The sequence below is a fragment of the Balaenoptera borealis genome, assembly GCF_965194805.1.
Source record: "Balaenoptera borealis genome assembly, chromosome: 16".
NCBI classification, from domain to species: Eukaryota; Metazoa; Chordata; class Mammalia; order Artiodactyla; family Balaenopteridae; genus Balaenoptera; species Balaenoptera borealis.
The window spans coordinates 28,110,260-28,134,041 of NC_138872.1; the positions used below are offsets into that span (position 1 = coordinate 28,110,260).

The window sequence follows — 23,782 nt, forward strand, 5'->3', positions numbered from 1 at the left end:
TCTTCTGTTTTAGCATTCTGAATATGATATGCCTAGTTGTGTATAAATTTGCTTGGTGTTCTTAGAGCTTCTTGGATCTCTCTCTGGCTTGGTGTCTGTCCTTTGGCCTCTTGTGCCCCAGCAATCCACCAGAACGTGCCCTGGGTAGCTGCTGCAACTTCAGCATGGGACCCAGAAGGAACTATATGGAGCAAACCTGAAACCAATCAACACATGAGCCCAGTCCAGCCCAGTCAATCCTCAACCTGAAGCAGAGCTGCCTGGCTGAACCCAGTTTAGATCAGTTGAACTATAGCCGACCTAGAAATCTGTGTGAGGATAAATGTTTTTTGTTGAAAGGACCAGAGAGCAAAAAGCAAGAGAAAGAAAGTTTATCTATAATGATTGGTTAGAAACCTGGGTTCTGATGGCAAGTGTGGGCCCTGGCAGCTCGAACTTGCTAAGGCTGGACCTCTCTCAAGCCAGCTCCAGCAGTCCCTCCTCTGGGAAGGCTTTCCTGACCATTCTTCCTCCCCCAAGAATTCAGGACTTCTTTCTTCCTAAAGAGTTTTTGTACAACATCACAAACTGACTTCCCAGAAGCAACTACAGCTGATATTTTGTTTTCCTCTAATCTTTTTAGCCGGAAGCAGCCTTTTCTTTCAAGTGCCAGGGGATTCTTTGTTTTTACCTTCAAAGGCACTGAGGCTGTCTCCTATCTCCCTGGGGGCATTCAAACCTTAGCCCCTATGCTCTGAGGCCCACCTGTATCCAAGCCTGGTGTCGGGGGCCCACTGTGACTTCAATACCCACTTACCTTCACGATGAATGCTGTCTTCCTTTCTGCCACCTGGGAATTTCCACTTTTTTCTTTGAAATTGGCTATTTATTTGAAAGTAAATTACATCAGTCAGCATCCTCACATATTTGGAGCAGGAGGTGGGTACCTATCTGAGTTAGCTCAATCCACCATGCTGACTAGCAATATGATTTTTTCCTGGGGAACAATTTGTTTCCTGCCTTTCTGCTTGACAATAACACATTTCCCCATGGTCTTGCGTCTCATCTCTCCCGATCTCCGGTGTTTAGCATAGGACCAGGCTCACAGACATCAACACATGTTTGTTGAGGGGCATATTTTATAAACAAATGAATTCTGGAAAGACCAGTCAAGAAGATGAGTCCATAAGAAACTCTGATTCTGGGCTGAGGGGACAGAGCTGAGTGGGTGAGCAGGGAACAGAATGAGGTGTGGAGAGCTGTGGGTATTTAGGTTTCTTCATAGGAAGTTCACCGTGGAGTTCCCAGAACGGTTCAACACACAGAAGCAAAGTCCTCCCTTTCTAGATAAGTCTACAAATGTTTAGCTATAGCCGAGACTCTGACTCACAGGGTGAAATCAGGAAATTAATTGCCAGCTGCTGCTGCTTTTCCTTTTCATCATGAGAGGAGCCAAGAAAATTCTGTCAAAGCAGGTGATGCACGAGTAAAGCTGACTCAGAAATACGCAATCCCCTCAGGAACTTCTCTAAGAAAGGGACTGCCCATCCTATAAACTCCCATCTGGAGGTGCCTGGGGAAGAGCTTCTTACATTGAGACCACTAAGAATCTCCGGTGATTATGACCACAGGGAGGCAAATCCAGACTGTAATTTGCTATAGTGCAAAAATATTTGGCTTTCAGTAGAGAAATTAAAAATTCAGAGGACACAAGAGTGATAGAATCTTAGAGGAGAAGAGTGAGAGGGCAATGCTGGCCTTCATGGAAATTAGAAACAACTTGCATCTGTTGAAAACCTGTCATATTTAATGCATGGATTTTTTTCTTCTAGAACCAGATATTTTACTGCCATCTACTGTAAAACTGTAGAAATAAATGCACAAGTCTATGGCATTCCTATAGACGTGGCATCTTTTTCTGCACGTAACCTGCACAACTATACAATTCAGAGTGGAAGTGAATATTTAGCCCAACTCTACTGTGTGCCAGGCACTTTCCAAACATTTATCATCTAATCTTATAACCACCTTGTAAAATAGGTATTAACACCCCAATTTTACATATGAAGAAGATATTAGAACCTCTGCGGCAGAGGGGAAGAGAAGAGGGGCAAAAGGGGCTTCATCTGTATTGGTAATATAGACTTAACTTGGGCAGTGGGTTCATGGGTGTGTTACAGCCTCTTTACAACTTGGTACATCTAAAATGTTTTACAGTAATAATTTAAGTCAGTTGTGAAGATTCGGAGAGGTTAAATTACTGAGCCAAAACTACACAGCCAGACATAACTCTTATCAGAAACAGGGCATTTATAGTTCTACTAGGTTGCTTCTCTGAAGTGGTTAAATTTAGCACAGAATCATAGTAGAGTTATGAAACCTAGAAAGCACTTGTCCACATTGACTCCAGAACCAGACTACCTTGTGACACCCTCTATGTATCTGTTCTACTTGGAGAACAGCCTGAATTTCACATTGTTATATACCAATGGTGGAAAGCAGGGATATTGTAGCACCTAATTCTACTAAATTGGTCAGGATCATTGCTCAGCCTTCAGCCACTCAAGATTTCACCAAGGGCTCATTAAATTATTAAATAATTTAAATAAATAAGTAAACATTAAATAGACATTTTGTCATGTTAATCCAGTCTGGCCTGTGGCTTATAATTATAGCTGCACATCTATGAACAAGGCTCTTCTCATCTTGAGATATTCTTTATTCAACAATACTCCCATTAACTTATTGTGTGTGGAGGAGGGGGAAGGTGGAACTGGGAGTGAAGGATGGAATTACTATTTATGGAGCATCTATTATGAGCCTGCAATGGTGCTAAGCATTTTCCTTGTGCTACTCCATTTGATCCTCTTCAATTCTGAAGGATATTAACACACTTAAAAAAAAAAAAAGGTTTTTATGAGGATGCACAGATTAGTAGGACATACAAGGTCATCAGGGACTTTACATGCAGGTGGGGAGAGAGACAAAAATAACATAAGGTCAGGTGTTACAAGGAAAAAGGGCGCAGGGGTAGTGACAGCAGTGGGGGAAGCAGAGAGAGGTGACTTTTACATAGGATGGAGCATCAATCAGCACACGGGAGGAGGAAATGACCAGCAGGGAAGTACAGGCAAGGACTGTTAAGATTAAACTACTCAAACCCAATTCTAATCTCAGGAGAGAAATCTGCTGGTGGGAGTGGTGACAAAACTAGATTTTTTCAAGAGATACTCAAAAGGTCAGTTCTAATTGTAACCACACTTGACAACAGGTGAAACAAGACGAAATTTAAAGACTGAGAGGAAATAAAAATTTCAAAATCTGTCAAGCAATCCACAATTTTCTCTACTACTTTAGGACTACAGTAATTAGCCATACCCTGAAGATCTAATTTTACAAAATATATTCCTCTGTCTCTAACAGGCCCACTCTAACAATTTAATCTTCCTATCTGTCTCATGGATAAAATAAGAGTAAATGTGAGAAATTAATGTTCATGTAAGTTAGGCATTTCAGATATAAGATATTACACAATGGTTCCTTTTATCTAAACCACACTTCTCAACTCCCAATATTATTAACATATGGATGCACTGAACATTTAAAGGAAACTAGGAATTTGGGATAACAGCATTTCCTGATTTCAACTTTTCAACTGTGGTTAAATGAGAAAGAATAAATGAAAATTCAAGTATGTACTGTTGTAGAATTCACTCATTTGACATTAATAAGCATGTAAACTCTGTTTCACCTCTTTTACCAGCCCTTTTGGTAGTTTCTATTAAAGCTGCCAAATATGTTCCCATTTGCTCACCAGCATACCTTCGTTCCAGGCACCAAGACTGCACGTTGCCTCCTGCACTGGAGGTCTCTCCAAGGCTGACCTTCCACAGGGCTTACTGCCATTCACTGAGCACTGGTCTTTTCTGCTAACAAACCAACTGTCTCCATGGACCTCTGTATTTACGCGCCAACTCCAACTTTCTAAAATCGGTGTCAGAGCTGAAAAGGAACTCAGAAGACATCTCATCCAGTCTCCCCTGACTGAACACACACTGGTCCCAAGAGAGCCAGAGGAGAGATCATACTGTGAATTACTTGCAAAGTCAGGGCCAAGGACTAATCCCCCATACCAGGGGCCAGGGGTATTAGGTTGAACAAGGGCATAACAGGTGCCAGACACTTGACATTTACTCTCATTTAATCCCAAAGAAGCAGTGTCTCCATTTTAAAGATGATGAAACAGATCCAGAAGTAACTTGCCAAGTAGCCAAGTATGTGACGAGGGCAGGAATGAAACCAGTCCTGTTTAGCAACAACATCATGTTCTCTTCACTGTATCTCAATGTCAAAAACTCCTACACTTCAGTGCTCCTCAACCAACCTTAATTCATCCCATTTCACATCTCCATCAGCCCAGTATTAAATTCAAAGCACTTGAGAACTAAGCCATCTATCACACACACGGTGTCGGTTAGAGAAGCATATTGCTCAGGCTGCAGGGACATTTCATTTGTTTAAATGTTTTTATTTAAAAAAAATTAAAGACCTTCATGGCACAACTTCTTCCCAGCACAGTTATGTTTTAGTTATACCAAATACAATACAATTACAACCAATAAATCATCAAGGTGGGGAGGGGGAACTTATGACTTCAAACTTAAAAGGGGGGAGGGAGCACTCCAAACAAAGTTAAAAAAATACTTAAAGAACCTTTCAGAGTAATTGCCAACACAACTGTCTTAGATTGGCTTTCCATTTCCTGCCATCTGATCAATGCAGACACAGGTAGTGCTGAGAAATGAAGTGTCCCAATACAAGGTATACAGATGAGGTAATTTACAACAACACAGAAGTTGTTACTCTGTAAACCCTTGCCCCCCCACCCACCCACCCAATTGGGTCTTTTTTTTTTTTTTTCATGCTTCTGCAGTGACTCCTTAAGTAGCATTTTAAATACTTCTATTTGTTTTAAAAGGCTCTCAGAGTCCTCTGCATTCACCTTACGTTTCTTGCAAGGTCTGATGCATGTTAGGAGGTCCAGCTGTTTGCAGCTCCCCACATCAGCCTCAGCTACACCTAGGTTCTCTGAGCTACAAGGGTGGGATGTGAAGTCTTGATTTACAACCCTCCTCCCCACCTCAAAAGAAATAATTCATCAGTCATAAGTGTCCTGTTCAAATCACAATCCAGTGCAAACGTAATCTCAAACTGCATCTCTGGCACATCTGGTGCTTTGAGGTTCTGCACAAATTCAACATGGTAACCCCCACAGCATTCTAGGGCATAAAAGGGTCGAGAACAATAAATATCCACTGTAAGTGGCCACAAAGAAGAAGATCACCCTGCCACATAGTCAGAATGTTTTCCCTATGGTTGAGAAGCATTATAAAAGGAGGCTTTAGCTTCCTCTAAAGTTTACCATTATATTCACTAAAGCCACCACCTTTGATAGTTACTAGAGCTAAGATGGGTTACAAAGTTAGATAAGTTCATTAAATTCAACTCCTCAAACAATTATGTTTATCTATGACGCCCAGGTGAGAAAGACTTGTGAATCTATAAAGGTAGGAGAATGGGGAACTAAGACTTCAGGCCTTAAAATATGTTGGAAGAATTTTTCCTAGTCCCCACAAGCAGCTACGGTAATGAAGCAACAGGAGAAAATACAGAGCTGATGGTTTTGCTATTGTGCTTAAAAAACTAGGCTTCCTCAGTGAAGCACCTGATAAACTTAGGTGGCTGGATTACAGTGGAAAATCCACTTTACACACAAACACACAAAAACTGGCGACTTTTCCCATCCCCAATCCCTGCACTGCTGAGACACAAAATGAATTTATGGCAAAGGATCCTTAATCCCCAGAGACGCTTTGGTTTGTGGAGCTTTTTTAAGGCCTCTCTGCCTGCCCAGTACCATGGGTTGAACGAGGATTGTATAAAAATGGGGGCCTTGGGAAGCCTCCACGGTACAGGGCTGCAGGCCCCTCAGATGTGAACGTGAGCCACCCACCCAGCGAGACCTTTACACAGGGAACTTAAATCTAACCTTGATAAATAAAACCAAACGTTTATTTACACCAAAGAATTCCAACACTGGATCTTTCACATATGAAGGACAAAGTATTATATATATACACACAGCAAGGGGTGGCAGGGCTGTAACAAGAGAGTTTAGTTTCCCCACAATTACAGGTCTACCGTTTCAGTTTCACTGGAGATAGTGGCTCTGCTCCTACCTCTCAGGTACATTTACAAGACTGAGGGGCAGGTCTTCTCAACGGATGGCATGTGAGGGAAGGGGAAGGTAGGAGGAAAAGAAGGTAGAAAGCTTGAAATAAAATGCAGTGGCCACATCTCTCATTAGCTCTTCAAGAGTTACTAGCATGAAACCAACATAGACAATGTTTTTTTCTTTTGTAAAAAGCAGTAATTATACCCAGTAACTAACTGAATTCAAAAGGGCCAAGTCAAAGAAAACTGAAATAGATTTTGCCTTCCCCCTCCTACCAGCTATAGAGCATGTTGGGAGATGAAAGGGGAAGAGGACCAAGGTAAGGAGCCTGGGAGGGACGGTATTAAAGTTTTAAACTGAACTGAAACTAAATTATAAGTGAGCTGGATTTAGGTTAGGTCAATAAGACATGATTCATACTGAACAGACGTTTTCAGGACCTGTCTGCACTTTGGGTAGATTTTCAGCATCTCACTGTAACTAAGACATATTTCCACTAGATTCACCAGTATAACCCCACTGAAGCACTTTTGGAGTAAAGTGATATAAGTGACTAGCAGTACACTGCTCTTATAGGTTGGGTCCTTCCTTCCTCCTTCCTTCCCACCTCCCTTCAAGAAGCTACATTTTTGTAATCTCTGGAGGAGAGCATGAAATACAAACCCCTCAAAGTGTGGGATGGCAGGGGAGCAATGGTGGGCATGGGAAGAAATCTCCACCCAAACGCAGCAGCCAGAATTGAGGCTGGTTTATCTTTGTTCTTTAGTGATGAGGAACTGAATTTGGAAGGGGAGAAAAAAATTTGTCCGTGAAATATTCCACCTGCAGATAATTTTTCAGGGAATCCCCTGAGTTATGAAAAGTTCGAGTTAAAAAAAAAAGAAAAAAAAAAAGAAAAAAAAGAATATCAGCCTATTATAATTTTTTTTTTATGACTGAACTACTATAAATCCACAAGCAACGGTTCAGACACGGTGCTTCTGAAGTATTTCACCCCTCCCCGCCAGGCGCAAGCTGCATCAAGGGAGTAAGTGGACTCCCCAACCTCTGCTCAGGCATCAGGAGACAGAAGGGGCCATTACTGCTGAGCGCCAGCGGCAGCTGGAACAGGCATCCCGAGGGGGTTGGCAGCAGCAATCACTGGTGAGCCTGCCAGAGGTCCAAGGGGTGAAGGGGTTGGCACTGAAGAAATCCCTGAAAGACAACAGCTGACAGTGAGCTAGAGACACTAACCATGGAAATCTTAGTCACCAGTTTTTCAGAGCACCTATCGCAAAAGTGACACAAATTCTCATTTTATTAAAGGCCTCTCCTTAGATTTTTACAAAGTAAATCTAATTTTAAATTAAATCTTCACAAATTAAAATGACAAGCTCCAATAAATTTAGTAGACAGGTAAAGAAATCTAAGTTTGGAGAGTTTAAGCAGTTTGTCCAAGGTGCATGGCTAGCAAGTGGCATCTATGCTTGGATTCCAACCCAAGCCTGTCTAGGGCAGCATGTCCAACCAAACTTTATGCTCTGTAATCTGTATTAACGTGATGGCCACTAGCCATATGTGACTAGTGAGCACTTGCAATGTGGCTAGTGTAGCTAAGCAATTGATTTTAAAATTTTATTTGATTTCAGTTACTTTAAATAGCCACATGTGGCTAGTCACTATGAACTGAGCAGTAGAAGGCTGGAGTCAAAGCTCATGCTCATGACCACATTCCCTAGTTAGCCAGCATTTTCAGTGCAGAAAGGATCATTTCTCATCTGTAAACTAAAATAGTGTTTTAGGATTTACTTCCATTTAGTTTCTTCCACCCATGATCAGACTACCTGTTAGACTGCCCTCAATCAGTTAGTTCTTCACATTTTCAAAATGTTATATATTTTCTGAATAGCTAATATAGTTACATGACTCAAAAATAGCTGAAAAGAGTATACAGTGAGAATTCTGCCTTGCCCTGTCACTTGGCCAACTTACGGCACCACTTTTGGGGTGTATCCTTCCAGAAATATTTTATGCATATACTTAAATATAATTTTATAAAAATATGCATATAAGAATCACATATAAGAATGTGCTTATATATTCTTGCCCATTCCTGGTCTTGGACATGGTCTTGCATCTTGCTTTCTTCATTTAACATTACTACTTTGGAGTTGAAACTAGACAAGAACACGAAACACTCATTCTTTTTTCTAGCCATGTAGCATTCCACTGAATGGATGCCCTGTAATTCATTTTATCAGTTCCCTACTCTACACGGAGCTGTTTTTAATGTTCTTTGATTACAGGTAAGGCTAGAATGAGTAACCGTGGACATATATCATTTTGCACGTTGGCATGATACCCAGAGGATAAACTCTAGAAGGCAACTAGTTCTTTAAAAAAAGAATTCAGACAACAGCAATTCTTTGAGGGTGTCTGAGTAAGTGACCTCATGATCACGAGTATATCCATGTGGATGCTGCCTACATATATAATTCTTAGGGGACAGGCCTATGGTTTCTTTTGGGTAATTGTGGTTTCTTCTGGGTAAAAACTCACTCTAAATCATAATGACTCAACAACATTAAAGATAATTTCATATAAACCATTATAATTTACTAGGCACACTGTAGTTGCTCTGGAAAAACTCAGAGAACCATTCTTTTTTTAATTAATTAATTTTATTTATTTTATTTTTGGCTGTGTTGGGTCTTTGTTGCTGCGCGCAGGCTCTTCTCTAGTTGCAGCAAGCGGGGGCTACTCTTTGTTACGGTGCGCAGGCTTCCCATTGCAGTGGCTTCTCTTGTTGCGGAGCACGGGCTCTAGGCGCACAGGCTTCAGTAGTTGTGGTTCGCGGGCTCTAGACTGCAGGCTCAGTAGTTGTGGCACACGGGCTTAGTTGCTCTGCAGCATGTGGGATCTTCCTGGACCAGGGCTCGAACCCATGTCCTCTGCATTGGCAGGCAGATTCTTAGCCACTGCAGCACCAGGGAAGCCCGAGAACCATTCTTATACGCATATATACCCAGGTACAAACCCCATCTCTACTCTCCCTCATTTTCTTAATCTTGCTTCTGAGGACAGCATCACCTACTGTCACTCTAACCTGTGAGATGAAAAGATCTCTTTACTCTTCATGGCTTGTTGAGACTTTCAAGTCCCAAATAATTTCTGTGATTCTGGCCTAGAAGAGACTGTTGATATTCTTACTCAAGGCAGGGCCATTAAGGTATACCAGGTTTCAAAAGCATTCTGAAACCTGGTGGGGAGAGCCATACAGGTCAGTATGTCAATAAGGTAATCATTATAGAGAACAGGGAAGGCCACAGAAATCAGGTCACAAAGAGGGAGCAAAATTAAGAATGATAACTGCCTTCTATCTTTTTTTAGAAAAATAAATTTACCAATGAACTGACCTGACATCATACTGGCGCTGCTGACAGGCGTACTGCCCCCTGGCATGCTAGATGAGCCCATTCGAGCCTGGTCCTTCACAACAGTGTCTAGAAAAGAGACAAAAAGGTTAGATTCTGTTATGCTTGAAGGATTAAACTAATGGTCTGGGGCCTTAAAGCAGTCATCCTCATTCTTTACATTTTATTTATATTCCATATTATTCCCTTAGTAATAGAATTAAGGTGTCAACTGCCTTCACTATGAATTGAACAAGTAATACAAAATAGAACTATCTTTCCTGTCAAACTGTGGTAAAGGCCAACTACTAAACTAAATAGTAGGAAAAGGAGGTAATTATCCATAGTAGAGCTAATTTAAAACAAAACCAATCCTGTTAGAGTTTAATGACATAATACAATCTACCCTTACCCAGACAGAAATATATTATCAGAGTGAATTGGTTTTACTGCAGTTCACAGCTTGGTGCCAAATAGGCCAAAACTACAGGCTTGTGCAAACTAGTGCTATGACCACAGACTTCACTCTACATCTCCATCAGCCTTTCAGTCTGCTTCAGGTACAGGAGACTGAGCAAGAGTGTAATTGATTCACTAAAATACCATCCCACCACTCCCCAAGGAACAACCCAACACAATGAGGATGTGGTGCAGCTAAATGCATTTTCACTCACGACAGCAGTTAGCTATACTCACAAACCTAGGTCAAGGTGTTCATACAATAAGGTTTTCAAGGCTTTTTGGCTCTCTCCAACAAATGATTAACAAGAGACAGGACAGATATAGGGCTGTATGTTCTAATGCAACCACTCCAGACTAGCCACTGAGAAGTGTCACCCACACAGTAAGAGAAGCAATTTATTTAGGAGTGGTCATGAGTCAGGTACTCTGTTAGGTAAGAATCCTCTCAACAATCATGGTCCCCACTGAAGAAACCAAGGCTCATTGTGGGTGAAGTATCTTTGCAGCAAGCTAAGTACAGGAGGTTGGAATTCCAATTCTGTTCTGTAGGGCTCTGGGCCCAGAGCTTTCTTCACAGCATATATTCTCCCCTGCCTGGTACAATCTACTGGGCAGGCCTGCACAGGCTCTGTGGACTGAACAGCTGGACTCACAGAAATAGGGGTGCTCCATGGCCTCTCTTGCGGTGAGCCGTGACTGGTGGTCGTACCGCAGCAGCTTGTCCAGGAAATCCAAGGCCTCAGGGCTGACAAGGTGCTGGTTTTCACTGTGGACAAAGCGTTCCCATCGCTTACGGGAATGTCTGCAGAGCCAAAAGGGGGAATGAGAAATGGACCAAGAGGCAGAGAAGCCCAACATTTCACTCCTACATTTTCCTCAGTGGCTAGGATTCCAGCCAACCACAAAAGAAATAAAAACTCAAGAGACTAGTCTTACACCGCTCTGCCGCTGCAGAGACAACAAAGTTAACTGGAGAGACTGGAAATAGCAGTGTTGCAGAAAAGAGAAATCTGGGTCCCCACAATTTTTTGAAACATAATTCAGGTTACTTTACAGGACTGAATGCTCCTGCACAGCTAGGAGGGTCAGGTGGCTGGCTAAGGAGGCTTCCCTCCCCATCCCCCACACCCCCTTTCCTGGCATCTCTGCCACTTGGCCAGCAAAAGCCTTTGTATCAAGAAAGTCCACCTCTTCCTGTTAAGTGGTGAATGAGTTGGTATTGTGTCTAGTCACTATTTTTAGAGTCTGTTGTCTGCACATCAGTCTTGAAGCATGTACTTATTCTGTGACTATTTTTTTCTCTTAGAGACAATTCTGTCATCTAGAAAAGCAAGCTGAATCAGGAGATTTTGATTTCTGACTCAACTGTAACCCTTCTACTAGACTCTACATAGTCAGGAATCTTCTGACTACAACCTCCACACTCAGAATCCTGTAAGTGAATCTGGGGAAATGGCCATTCAATCCAGTGCTTTTATCACAGGCCTGCCTATGCAGCATTCTGTAGCAGTGGACCAGAGATACCTCAGCAGTCTTGGCAAAGAGAACATAACTATTCTGGGGATCCAAAGTACCAGTTTACACCCAAACTGCTTAAGGCACAGATGCATAGATTTTATTTTGTGACTTACCTGCCTAAGATATCGTTAAAACGTGGATCTAATTCAATGTTGTATTTGTCAATATAGTCATATAAATCTTCTGTCCCCAGAACCTTGGCTATCCTCACCAACTAGGATTGAAGAAGACAAAACCCACACCAAAAGCATATTACGCGATTAAATCAACAATTAACCAGGACTGAATTAACAGAACAGGATCATCATGGCTACAGGTATGAATGTTACACCCAATTTACTTCAAATTTTTTTGCACAACATGAATGGATTTCCACATAACGTTCCCTAAATTATTACTGATGTGAATGTATCAAACAGAAAAAGCAAACCACTTTATAACCTGCTTCCTTCCTTCTGGTGATGTCTTATTTTTCCCCCCTTACAACCCAGCTGAAGATGTCACTTCCTTTGGGAAGCTCCCCCCCAACCCCATATACTCAGACCACTCATTCCCATTACAACTGTCTTTTGTATCTTGTCTACACTTCTACTCTGACATTTACTACTGTAACTTACTTTCTTATATGTTTGGTTCCCTTACTAGATAGACTAAGAAGAACTTTTGAGATGAGGGGCTATTCTTTCTTTTTGTCTATATTCCTCAATTCTGCATGGCACCTGATAAAGAGTTGCTGATTTTAACTGAATTCACATGGTATTCTTCGACTCATATGAAAAATGGTCATCATATGTATATAACATTCTTGAAATGATAAAATTGTAGAAATGGAGATTACAACAGAGAAGCATGAAAGAGGGGGAGGGGAAGTTGGTGCAACTATAAAAGGGCAAATGAAGGATCCTTGAGGTGACAGAGATCTTCTGTATCTTGGTTGTATTGATATCAACATCCTGGTTGTGATACTGTACATAGTTTCGCAAAAAGTTATATTGGGGGAAACTGGATAAAAGGCACACCATATTTCTCTGTATTAATCATTACAACTTCACATGAATTTACATTATCTCAAAATAAAGTTTAATTAAAAAAAAAAAAGTCATTGTGCTCAAACAAGGCAACAGTACCTTCCACAAGGCCCTAGAATCACTCCAGGTTCCCTTGAATGAAATGGCCCCTTGATCTACAAGGGGAAGTGCAGCTAGTATAAAAAGTACCATCTGTATTTCTACTGACATACATCAACTCAATCCGTATGACGAGACAAAAGGATCACAGAAATACCACATATAAACCAACATGTTGGAGAAAACATTCCTAACCCTAATGAAAGTTCACATTTGGAGAGTCTAAGGTAATATCCTATATTTTAAACTATTATTCTTTGAATTGTAAAATATTTCCTAAAACATGTATATACAAGTATATCTCACAATTAAACAAGCAATGCAGAGGAAAAACTCTAATTTCAAAAAGCTAAACCAATAGTTCCCAAGACACTAATCTGAGGATCAATGTCAGGTTGGCTGACAAGCCATTAACTGAAAATTATTCTAGGGTTCCACTCTCAGATTCTAACTTATTAATTTAATAGCTCTCAGGTGGGGGGGCCAGGCATCTGTATTTTAGCAAGATCCACTGCAGTTTCTAATGGGTAAGCAGATCTGGCCGTCACTAGGTAAGACCAGTAAATTTCCTAATAGGAACAACATATATCACCTGATCATAATTGTCATGTCCATGGAAAAATGGCTCCTTCCGGAAGATCATACTTGCCAGCATACAACCCAAGCTCCACATATCCAAACTATAATCATACATCTGCATTAAAGAAAATGTCGTCATCACACATGAAATGACAAGAATGAATCCTGTCACTTCAAATTTTTTTAGAAAAGCTTATTAAAAACAAACCACTCCACTGACTTGAAGTCCAAATACCAAAAACATGTTTTTCTTCTATGCATTCCCACCCTTGCTCCCCCACCCTCTCATTTTAAATCTGTACATACTATTTTGAATTACTTTCTTCACTTACATAAGAACACCCCAATTGTCAGCCTATGGAAACCTTTTAATGTGTATCATTTTTTTATTGCATGAATGCTTCAGAATTTAATCTTTAACTTCCCCTACAACAGGATAGTGTTCTGTTTTTCACCATTATAAATAATGTTGTAAAGAATATTTTTATGTATAAAATGTTTTCTGAACTCAGGGTTATATCCTCAAGACCCCAGAAAAGGTATTTCTAGGACAGAGTCTGAACTTTTTAAGGTATCTGATAATAACACCTGGGAGGACTGGGGCAGGAAAGGTATTCCCAAGGATTTTGTTTCCATGAGAACAGTGCTTTCTTTTCTTTTTTGGTAGAGGGAAAGTCTTTATATCTAGGTATAATTTAAGAAGAGAACATTTTTTTTCAGTTTACTTTTAAGGTTGGTTAAATCTAGCTTACAATTCTCCAACTAGCTGTGTAATTTCTGATTAGAAAAAGTGTCTTTCTCTTCAGTTAGGATCAAACGCAGATCTATTCATATTCTACTGACATTATGACAATACAAACATAAGTTGTGGCGGATGAACTGAAGTGATTCATATTTTACATTCATATAAAAGGGATAGCCATGGATGTGCATAAATGGCCTACTCAAAAGTGCAAAATGACATTTTTTGCAAATTATGTGCGAAATAAACACAGGACCAAAATTTTATCTGCCCTCCTCTTCTCACCTGATAGTCTACAAGTAGCTCAGGACCTTTGAAATATCGGGAAGCAACTCGGACGTTATATTCTTGGCCAGGATGGTAAAACTCAGCCAAACCCCAGTCTATTAGCCGTAGCTGAAAGAAAAAGATAATAAATAATGAGTGACTTTATCTTTTAAGTTACCCCTCACACTGCCATTAGAGTACTTTTTTTTTGTGGCTGCGCTGTGCAGCTTGTGGGATTTTAGTTCCCTGACCAGGGATTAAACCCGGGCCCTCGGCAGCGAGAGCGCAGAGTCCTAACCACTGGACCACCAGGGAATTCCCTAGAGTAATCTTTTAAAAAATAACGGCCATGTCACTCTCTATTGAAACCCCTTCAGTGACCACCTATTGCATTTAGGATGAAAATAAAACTTCTTAGCTTGACATACAGGGTTCTCTCCAGGATCTAATTCCTTTGCTCTAGTGAGACTTACAGTTCCTGAAAAATACAATCTCATTTTGTGCTTCTGCAAATTTCTTTTTTTTTTTTTAGTGATTTTTTTTTAACATCTTTATTGGAGTATAATTGCTTTACAATGGTGTGTTAGTTTCTGCTTTATAACAAAGTGAATCAGTTATACATATACATATGTCCCCATATGTCTTCCCTCTTGCGTCTTCCTCCCTCCCACCCTCCCTATCCCACCCCTCTAGGTGGTCACAAAGCACCGAGCTGATCTCTCTGTGCTGTGTGGCTGCTTGCAAATTTCTTAAACTGCTCATCTGACTAGAATGTCTCCACTATTCAATCTAGACTCCTACTGTGGTGAACACCTCATCTTTTGAGTTATTTAAGTTAGCTCCTTTAATGAAGTCTTTTCTACTTATGCAAATAGAAACTATTGTCTTTGATATGCCCCCCCGCCCAACCAACCTCAGATAAATTTCTTTAATAGAACCTACAGCTCTTTACTGAATACTTGTTTGCTACCTTTTTAAAAAATATGGACTGGGGACTTCCCTGGTGGCGCAGTGGTTAAGAATCTGCCTGCCAATGCAGGGTACATGGGTTCGATCCCTGGCCTGGGAAGATCCCACATGCCACGAAGCAACTAAGCCCGTGTGCCACAACTACTGAGCCTGCACTCTAGAGCCCTCGAGCCACAACTACTGAGCCCGTGAGCCACAACTACTGAGCCTGCATGCCACAACTACTGAAACCCATGTGCCTAGAGCCCGTGCTCTGCAACGAGAGGTCACCGCAATGTGAAGCCCACACACCACAATGAAGAGTAGCCCCCGCTTGCCACAACTAGAGGAAGCCCGCGCGTAACAACAAAGACCCAATGCAGACAAAAATAAATAAATAAAATAAATTTATTAAAAAAAAAAAGAAACTGAGTAAAGAAGGAAACGTTTAAAAAAAAAAAATGGACTGTAAGATCCTTGAGGGTAGGGACTGTTTTATTGACCTTTGCTAATTTTTAGAATTCAATGTAATGCCCAGTACACAGGAGAAAACCTAAAAGTATTTACTGAGTGAATGCGGTAAGAGAAAAGCCACACAAAACAGCTCTTACCAAAATGTACCCTGAAAGTGGAAACAGTAGTAGCAACGACAAGAGGCAACCTTAGCAACTATACCCCAATTAAAAAAAAAAAAAAAAGGAACCTTATTTGCCCTTCGTGTGCAAACCATGACCATGATTTGAAGTGTAAGTAGTAGGGTCTGAGTAATGCCTGACTGCTCCAGCACTGTCTCCAAAAGTTCACTGTTCATTAGGTTCAGTGTCTTCTTTTAGTAAACAAAGGGAAATATAACAAAAGGTACGGAAGAAAGTATAACTTTTTTATCATCTTTCTCTTCAACCTCTTAATATCAGTGCTCCAGAGCTGTCCCTGAGCTTTCTGTCTTATCAATAAGTATTCCCAGATGATTATTTCTGGTCTTGTGGCTTCACACACAGTATCTCTGCTTTTCCCACCTATACTCTCTAGCCCACACGTATCACCAGCCATCTCTCTGTGATCACCTAACAGACATCTCAAAACTAAACCTCTGATAATTCCCCACGAAACCTGTTTCTCCCACAGATTCCTCCTCCTCTGTTACCTTCCATTTATCCTGTCATTCAGGTCAAAAACTTTTCACTCTGGACTCTTGTCTCCCTTCCACCCCAAGTCTAATCTGTCAACAAATCCTGTTGGCTCTACCGTATTCTGACCATATCATCACATCCACTGCCATTGCTCCGGTCCATGCCATCACCAATCTCTGATTTACTGCAATAGCTGCTTTTCTTAACTGGTCTACCTTTCACTTTTACCCTCAATTCTCCACACAGGAACCAGAATGATCCTTTATGATTATAAACTCATAGGAATTTGGAGATGTTCTGTGTACCCTTCACCAGTTCCCCTGATGGTAATATCTTACGTAACTATAGTACAATATCAAAACCAGGAAACTGACAATTCAGAGACCTTTCTTTTTCAGCAGTTTTACATGCATAAGTGTGTATATAGTACTACACAATTTTATCACATGTGCAGCTTCTTATAGCTTACACCACAAGATAAAGGACATCACCACAAATGTCCTTTGCGCTATACCTTCCTCTCACTTTCTAACCCCTGGTAACCTCTCTGTTTTCTAACTCTATCATTTTGAGAGTATTATAGAAATGGAACCATCAGTTTAACTTTTTGAGACTGCTTTTTTTCACTCAGCATGAGACCCATCCAAGCTGTTTCATTATCAATAGTTCTTACTAATCAGTAACAATACTACATGGTATAGATACACCAGAGTTTGATGAATCATTTACGCACTGAAGGTTTTTGTGTGGACCTAAGTCTTTGTTTCTCTGGGATAAATGTCACTGCTGGATTGTTTATAGCTTTTAAAGAAACTGACAAACTATAGAACAATAGTTTGACATTTTCCAAAATGAGTATGCCACTTGACATTCCCATCAGCAATGTATGAAAGATTGAGTTACCCTGCATCCTTGTCCGTATTTGGAACTGTCACTATTTTTTATTTTAGCTGTTCTAATACATGCGTAGTGAACTTTTAAATACGCAAGTGAGAACTTACCAACCCTCTGCTCAAATCCTGCAAAACCCCTGCGTGTTCGGAGAAAAGGCCTGACAGTGATCTTCCAGGTTTTGCGTGATCTGGTTCTATTTATCTCTCTGATCTCCTTTCCTTCCCCTCTTCCCCGTGTTCATTCTATCCCAGCTCTATCCTTGTGCTGTTCCAACACGCCAGGCACATTCTTGTCTCAGGGGTTTGCATCTGCTATATGCTCTTCCCGAGACTGCATGGTTGACTCCCTTCAAGTGTTCTCCAAAACGTCACCTTCCTAATGAAACCTTCTCCTTACCACCTTGTTTAAAACTGCAACACCCTCTGCCACTCCCTATTCCTGTTTTATTTTTTCTTCCACATCACTTTTAACTTTCTATCCTACCAGTCTCCCCCAGATGTGAGCTCCTATGGACAAGAATTTTTTTATCTATTTTTGTCTCACACATATATCCCCAGCCTCCAGAACAATACCTATTACATAGTGTGTGCTTAAAAGAATATTAACTGAATAAACAAATCACCTATATCCCCAAAGCCTACAACAGAGAGCCATCACTGCATAAAAGGTGGGCTTGGGTCACCTTAAAAAATAGAAATGTAACACTGCAGCTTTCATTAAAAGTACTTGTAGAGCTCAGAGGCCTCATGATACTTGCTAATAAGCAGCAGCATTTTCTGAATATTTCATCCATTTCACAACTGTACACACTTAATTCTCACAATAACCTAGTGGCATGCAAGACAAATATTACTTGTATACCCACTGTATAGGTTAAAAAAAAAAAAAAAAAAAAGAGGCAGATGAGGAGAAAGGCATTTCCCAAGAGAGTAGTTTTTCAATAAATAAGACTAGAAACCAGGTTCCCTGCCAAAACTAATGTTTTACCCACTATACTAATCTGTTTTCTTTTTGATAGGAATATGAATGAATGAATAATGTTTTAATCATTGTGATTTTTTAAAAAAAATTTTTATTCTAGTTGATTGACAATGTTGTGTTAATTTCTGCTGTAAAGAAAAGTGATTCAGTCATACATACATATACATTCTTTTCCATTAGGGTTTATCACAGGATATTGAATATAGTTCCCTGTGCTATAGAGTAGGACCTTGTTGTTTATCTATTCTAGAAACTCCCAGTCCATCCTTCCCCCAGCCCCCTCCCCCTTGGCATCCACAGTTTGTTCTCTGTGTCTGTGAGTCTGTTTCATAGATAAGTTCATTAATGTCATATTGTAGATTCCACACTGATTTGTTCATTCATTCATTCATCAAATATTTATTAAGTGCCTAACAGGTACCACGGACTATGACAGATGCTAGGAATAAAATCTTGAAGATGTGTTGTTAACTCTATCATGTTGATAAATAAGACTTGTCCATCTATCACTTTACCTTTCTGTGCTCATGATCAATCATGACATTATGGGGCTTTACATCTCTGTGCATAATCCCCATGCTGTGACAATAATCCAGGGCCTGTGGGAGGAACAGGTAAGAAAGGAAAGCGTTAGCTTGTATAAGAGCGATTTTTTAGTTAAAGTCCCTTACCTTTTCCTCCAGTTTTCCTTCTAGCCTCACAACACTCCTGAGAGTCAAAGTAAGGACAATCACTTCCGCAGGTATTTTTTAGAGACTTGTGCAAACCCATGCATGGCCTCTAAACTTCAAATCCTGTTCTTGCACAGTTGTTTCAACATCCTTTTTGTTAAAAAGACTCAAAGCGTACACCAATTACGTGACTTCCAATTTCTCCCCCTTACCCAAAGCCTGGATTATTTTCACAAATACGAGCCCCTCAAAAGAAGAAAACTGATCTGTACTACAAACCTCGTATTCAAAGAACAGTAATTCTTTAGCAGCTAAGAGTCTGCAATAGAGGTCGGCAAACCACGGCCCATGGGCCAAATATGGCCTGCTGCTTGTTTTTGTGAATGCTTAATTGGAACACAGCCACATCTATTTGTTTGCATGTTGCCTGTGGCTGCTTTCATGCTACAACATCAGAGGTGAGTAGTGTGAGAAAGACCCTATGGCCCACAAAGCCAAAAATTTTACCATTTGTCCTTGTAAAGGAGTTTGCCAACTCCTGGTTTATGACATCAAACCCAATTTGAAAACCATGTCCAATCTCAAACTAGTGAGTGGCATAACCTCTGGGGCTTGCTAATCCAGGCCTTCAAGTAAGCTGATGTCATTGGCCAAGTTCTTGTCCTTTCTGAAGGGCAACTTGGGTTCCTATGGTTCCCAGGGTTAGGCAAGCATATCCTTAACTTTCGGAAGTCCTGCTTGCCACAAGAATGCATGAGCCAATGGAAAGATCAAATATTTCTGCTGGCATAGCCTCTTCAGGGTACTTCTAAGGTTCAAATGCAGGCTTTATGTCAATCCTCATTTAGTAAGACACTAGCCAACTCTTAGCAATCTTATCTATAAAGCTGATCTTCTGACTACCGGAAGCAATATATTTGGTGATCCCACTTCAGGAATCAAAGTTCATTCTAAATCACCAATCTCTAAGCACAGATTTACATAATCTTTAGGATAATGGCCCTTTGAGGGCTGAGTTAAAGTTTACTGTTTTACTTGTTCAATTTTAAGTGAAATAAAGTACACCAGAAGCCAGTACACCAGGAGTTATTTTTTTTTACAAGTTTTGACAATTTAACTGTAACTTTCGTAAGAGCAAGATAGAGATTACAAATATTTGTTAAGGAGTCCCACCTCTCTTCTAAATACCCCTTCTAAAGCATTATAAATTATATTCTTACTAGACCCTTATTCCATAACCTTTACATCAGCATAAGAATTCTGATGCTACTAATTTATTAAAAATTTATATAAACAGACCCCCAAACCCCATATTTTACAAAGTTATCCCACTGGCTTTTCTACAGTCATTTGGATTATTTAACAAAGGGGAGATCTAAAGATATTTAGTATTCAAGGTTCTCTTACCTTCAGAATCTCATACATGTAAAATCGAATATCATAGTCTGTTAACGTCTGGTACAATTGCTGTTAAAGACAAATGGAACATTTGAGCCATGAAATAGTACTGAAAGGAAGGAAATTTCTCATCCTCATTTGTAGTAATTCAAATCAAGACTGGGCTCATTTACCACTGTTCTAAGATCTGTCTGTTCACCAGTCTCTACTTCTCCAACATTAACACTAAAGAGATACTTTGGGTCTTTAACTCTATATATAAAAGTGAAGAATTACTTAAGTTCATATTGCTGAAGCTATAATCTACTTTTGGGAACATACCAATTTACATATGCAACATGCACTGATATACATTTGTAGTTTTTCATTTACCTCCAGATCTTCTCATAAAACACATGTGGGCAAACACATAGCCTCCTTAGTAGGAAATTCATTCACCTTTGGCCTACAGTTACAGGCACTGCAGATCACCAGTGGGTATGCAGATGGATTGCTGCCAAATCTGCTGAGCCAATTTAACAGAACTGTCCCAATTTGAAAGTAAACTCTGAACATGTCATGAAAGTAAACTCTGAACATGTCATGTATCTTTTCCAGTTTCTAAAGAGTTTCAGACTTTAAAAAAAAAAAAAAAGTACATATCATTAAATGGTCAGTGGTGTCCTCTGACATTTTCCTTGAAGTTATCATTCTGATTCTAAAACAATTCTTCTTCCTTTTTTCCTCCACTCAGCAAAAGAATTCACTCATTTATTGATACCTAACATTTCTTTTTTTAAATTTATGTATTTATTTATTTTTGGCTGCATTGGGTCTTCGTTGCTGTCGCGGGCTTTCTCTAGCTGCAGCAAGCGGGGGCTACTCTTCGCTGCAGTGCATGGGCTTCTCACTGCAGTGGCTTCTCTCGTTGCAGAGCACAGGCTCTAAGCACGCGGGCTTCAGTAGTTGTGGCACACGGGCTCAGTAGTTGTGGCTTGCTGGCTCTAGAGCACAAGCTCAGTAGTTGTGGCGTACGGGCTTAATTGCTCCGTGGCATGTGGGATCTTCCTGGACCAGGGCTCAAACCCGTGTCCCCTGCATTGGCAGGCGGATTCTTAACCACCACACCACCAGGGAAGTCCCATATACCTAATGATACTGGCCTGGTGCAAAGGCAAGTCAAATACCTTTACAAGTTAAAACCCAAGAGAGTGCCTACATTCTTCTGTTGTGCTGGAGTTGAGAATTGTTGAAATTGCCAGAAGTCAGAGATACCTGTTGCAGAGGTTTGCGCTTCACCAGAATTTACACTACCCTTCCCCACCCATCTCTTTTTAAGATCTAGAACCCAAAGCTTCTGAGGAATCCTAAGGTATAAGCAAGCAGTCCTTGCTTTTATATATACACAATACATTTCTTCTTGAACTTTGTCATTTTAAAGAGAAATGCCCTAAGGCCGGATCCTGACTAAACATGAGCTGTTGCTTTCATTAAGTATGACATCACTGGAAACTGTCAAACGAATGGTAAACTGTCAAATGGTGAGAAATAAAAGTACTGGTCATTAGAAAGAGCACTAAACAAATAAAAAGGCAAAATACCAAGATATGGAAAGTGAGCACCGTTTGTACAAGAGTATGTCTATATTTAAATTTAGCACCGTAAGGGGACTTCCCTGGCGGTCCAGTGGTAAAGAATCCGCCTTCCAATGCAGGGGACGTGGGTTCGATCCCTGGTCGGGGAACTAAGATCCCACATGCCTCAGGGCAACTAAGCCCGCATGCCGCAACTACTGAGCTCACGTGCCTCAACGAGAGAGCCCACGCACCCTGGAACCCGTGCGCCACAACTAGAGAGAAAACCCGCACACCACCAACTAGAGAGAAGCCCATGTGCCTCAACGAAGATCCCGCATGCCACAACTAAGACCTGATGCAGCCGAAAGGAAATGAGGAAGGCAGGGAGGGAGGGAGGGAGGAAAGGAAAAAAAAATTAGCACTGTAAGGATGAAAAGCTCTTTTTAAGTAAGTTAGAAGGAAACTCTTCTAACAGTAACATCCCTGAAAGACTTTCTATGTGGTCTAAAAACCCAACAGCTTGAAATGGTTGGTTATACATTATACCTTGAAGTCTGTGTTGTTTACGTGTTCAAAAACCAAGGCAGGAGTTCGTGACTAGGGGAAAGAAAAAGAAAACACACATTAGTAATAGCCCTGGCAGCTTTAGTGGGCACAATGTTTGCGGACACTACGTGGTGAATTTGGCAGTCCTTGCCTCAGTAGTAGGAAACCCTCTATTACTATAAGCCCTCCCCACTCTGATCATCACCACACTTAGGTCATATTGCGGATGGATTTCAAACAGAAGACATGGAGCTGAAGTCTCACCAGGCTCTAGGCAGCCCAACAATGCGCCCATCGCCCATCGGCATCGGACCTGAGTTTGCAAAATGGATTAACACATTTCAGTTTCCAGTGCTATCAGTCTCTTAGCCTAGAAGAATAAGAAATAGTCTGTGGGTGGAGGTCTCTTTGAAAGAAAGACCCAAGCTAGTTAAGTGGTATAACTGATAAAGCACTTTTAAAGCAGGACTTAATGGTAGAGGGAGGAACAAACAGAGGCCAGTTGTGCTCAGGGTCAAACACCACCTCAGCCCTGGTGGGCCTTACTAGCGCCTATTATACTCACCACAGGGTCTTTTACAATGTCTGCCAGTGTGATGATGTTGGGACCGCCTCGCAAATTCTCCAAAATCTTTATTTCACGCTTGATTTTCTTCTTCTTTACTGGCTGAAAGGGTAAAAGTACATCATTAAAAAAATTATTTCAGGATATTTCAACAGGTAATGTAATACATGAATGGCTTACTTATGAGCTCCTTGAAGGAAGGAAATGTGTCAGATTTATCTCTGAATCCCCCTTCTCCTAGCCCTGTGCCAGGTACTTTGCAGGTACTTAGCAAATACTGAATTGAAAGAAAAAAAGATTTCCACTCCAAAGACCAAAACTCTGCAGAATATCCATTTAATTCCAATCATCAGTCCTAATGTGTTAACTTTTAAAAACTATACAAACTAGGAATGTAAATGGTAATACTAAGATATATCTAGAAAAATCTTTTTATTAATTAGCATGAAACATGGTGCTCTTTCCATTCCTTCCTCTAAGTCTTATTAACACCCTACAGAAATGAAGGAGATCAGGACCAACAGCAAAGATGGCCACACCATCTTTGTGCAGTATAACCCTGTGGGTTAAATGTGTGCCTAATGTGAATCCTTCTTTCATTGCCTGCTAGTTGTGTGTCTATGGGCAAGTTATATAACCTCTCTAAACCTTTCATTACGCGTAAAACGATCAACAAGAGTACTTATCTCATAATATTATTGCAAGGATCAAATGAGATATCTGAAAAGACCTCAGAATATGGCTGAGACATAACACATAATATCTGTCTAGCCTTATAACCAATATATCCTC

At 40.5% G+C, this 23,782-nt stretch overlaps 1 protein-coding gene across 3 annotated transcripts in view; it reads right to left on the minus strand.

Annotated features, from left to right (window-relative positions):
* Positions 1-6,029: 6,029 nt before the first annotated feature.
* CSNK2A1 (casein kinase 2 alpha 1) overlaps positions 6,030-23,782 on the minus strand; it is a 52,591-nt gene continuing 34,838 nt past the window's right edge. For 2 of the 3 annotated variants that reach the window (XM_082361461.1, XM_082361462.1), the window contains 10 exons: positions 22,991-23,092; positions 22,426-22,476; positions 20,333-20,392; positions 18,770-18,853; positions 14,320-14,430; positions 13,306-13,407; positions 11,700-11,800; positions 10,722-10,870; positions 9,610-9,696; positions 6,030-7,408 (listed from right to left, as the gene is read on the minus strand). In XM_082361461.1, the coding sequence (XP_082217587.1) occupies positions 7,293-7,408; positions 9,610-9,696; positions 10,722-10,870; positions 11,700-11,800; positions 13,306-13,407; positions 14,320-14,430; positions 18,770-18,853; positions 20,333-20,392; positions 22,426-22,476; positions 22,991-23,092 (963 nt within the window). In that variant the 3' untranslated portion in view covers positions 6,030-7,292. Of the gene's footprint in view, positions 7,409-9,073; positions 9,145-9,609; positions 9,697-10,721; positions 10,871-11,699; positions 11,801-13,305; positions 13,408-14,319; positions 14,431-18,769; positions 18,854-20,332; positions 20,393-22,425; positions 22,477-22,990; positions 23,093-23,782 lie in introns of those variants that run through there. The other variant, XM_082361463.1, reaches the window with a different exon arrangement.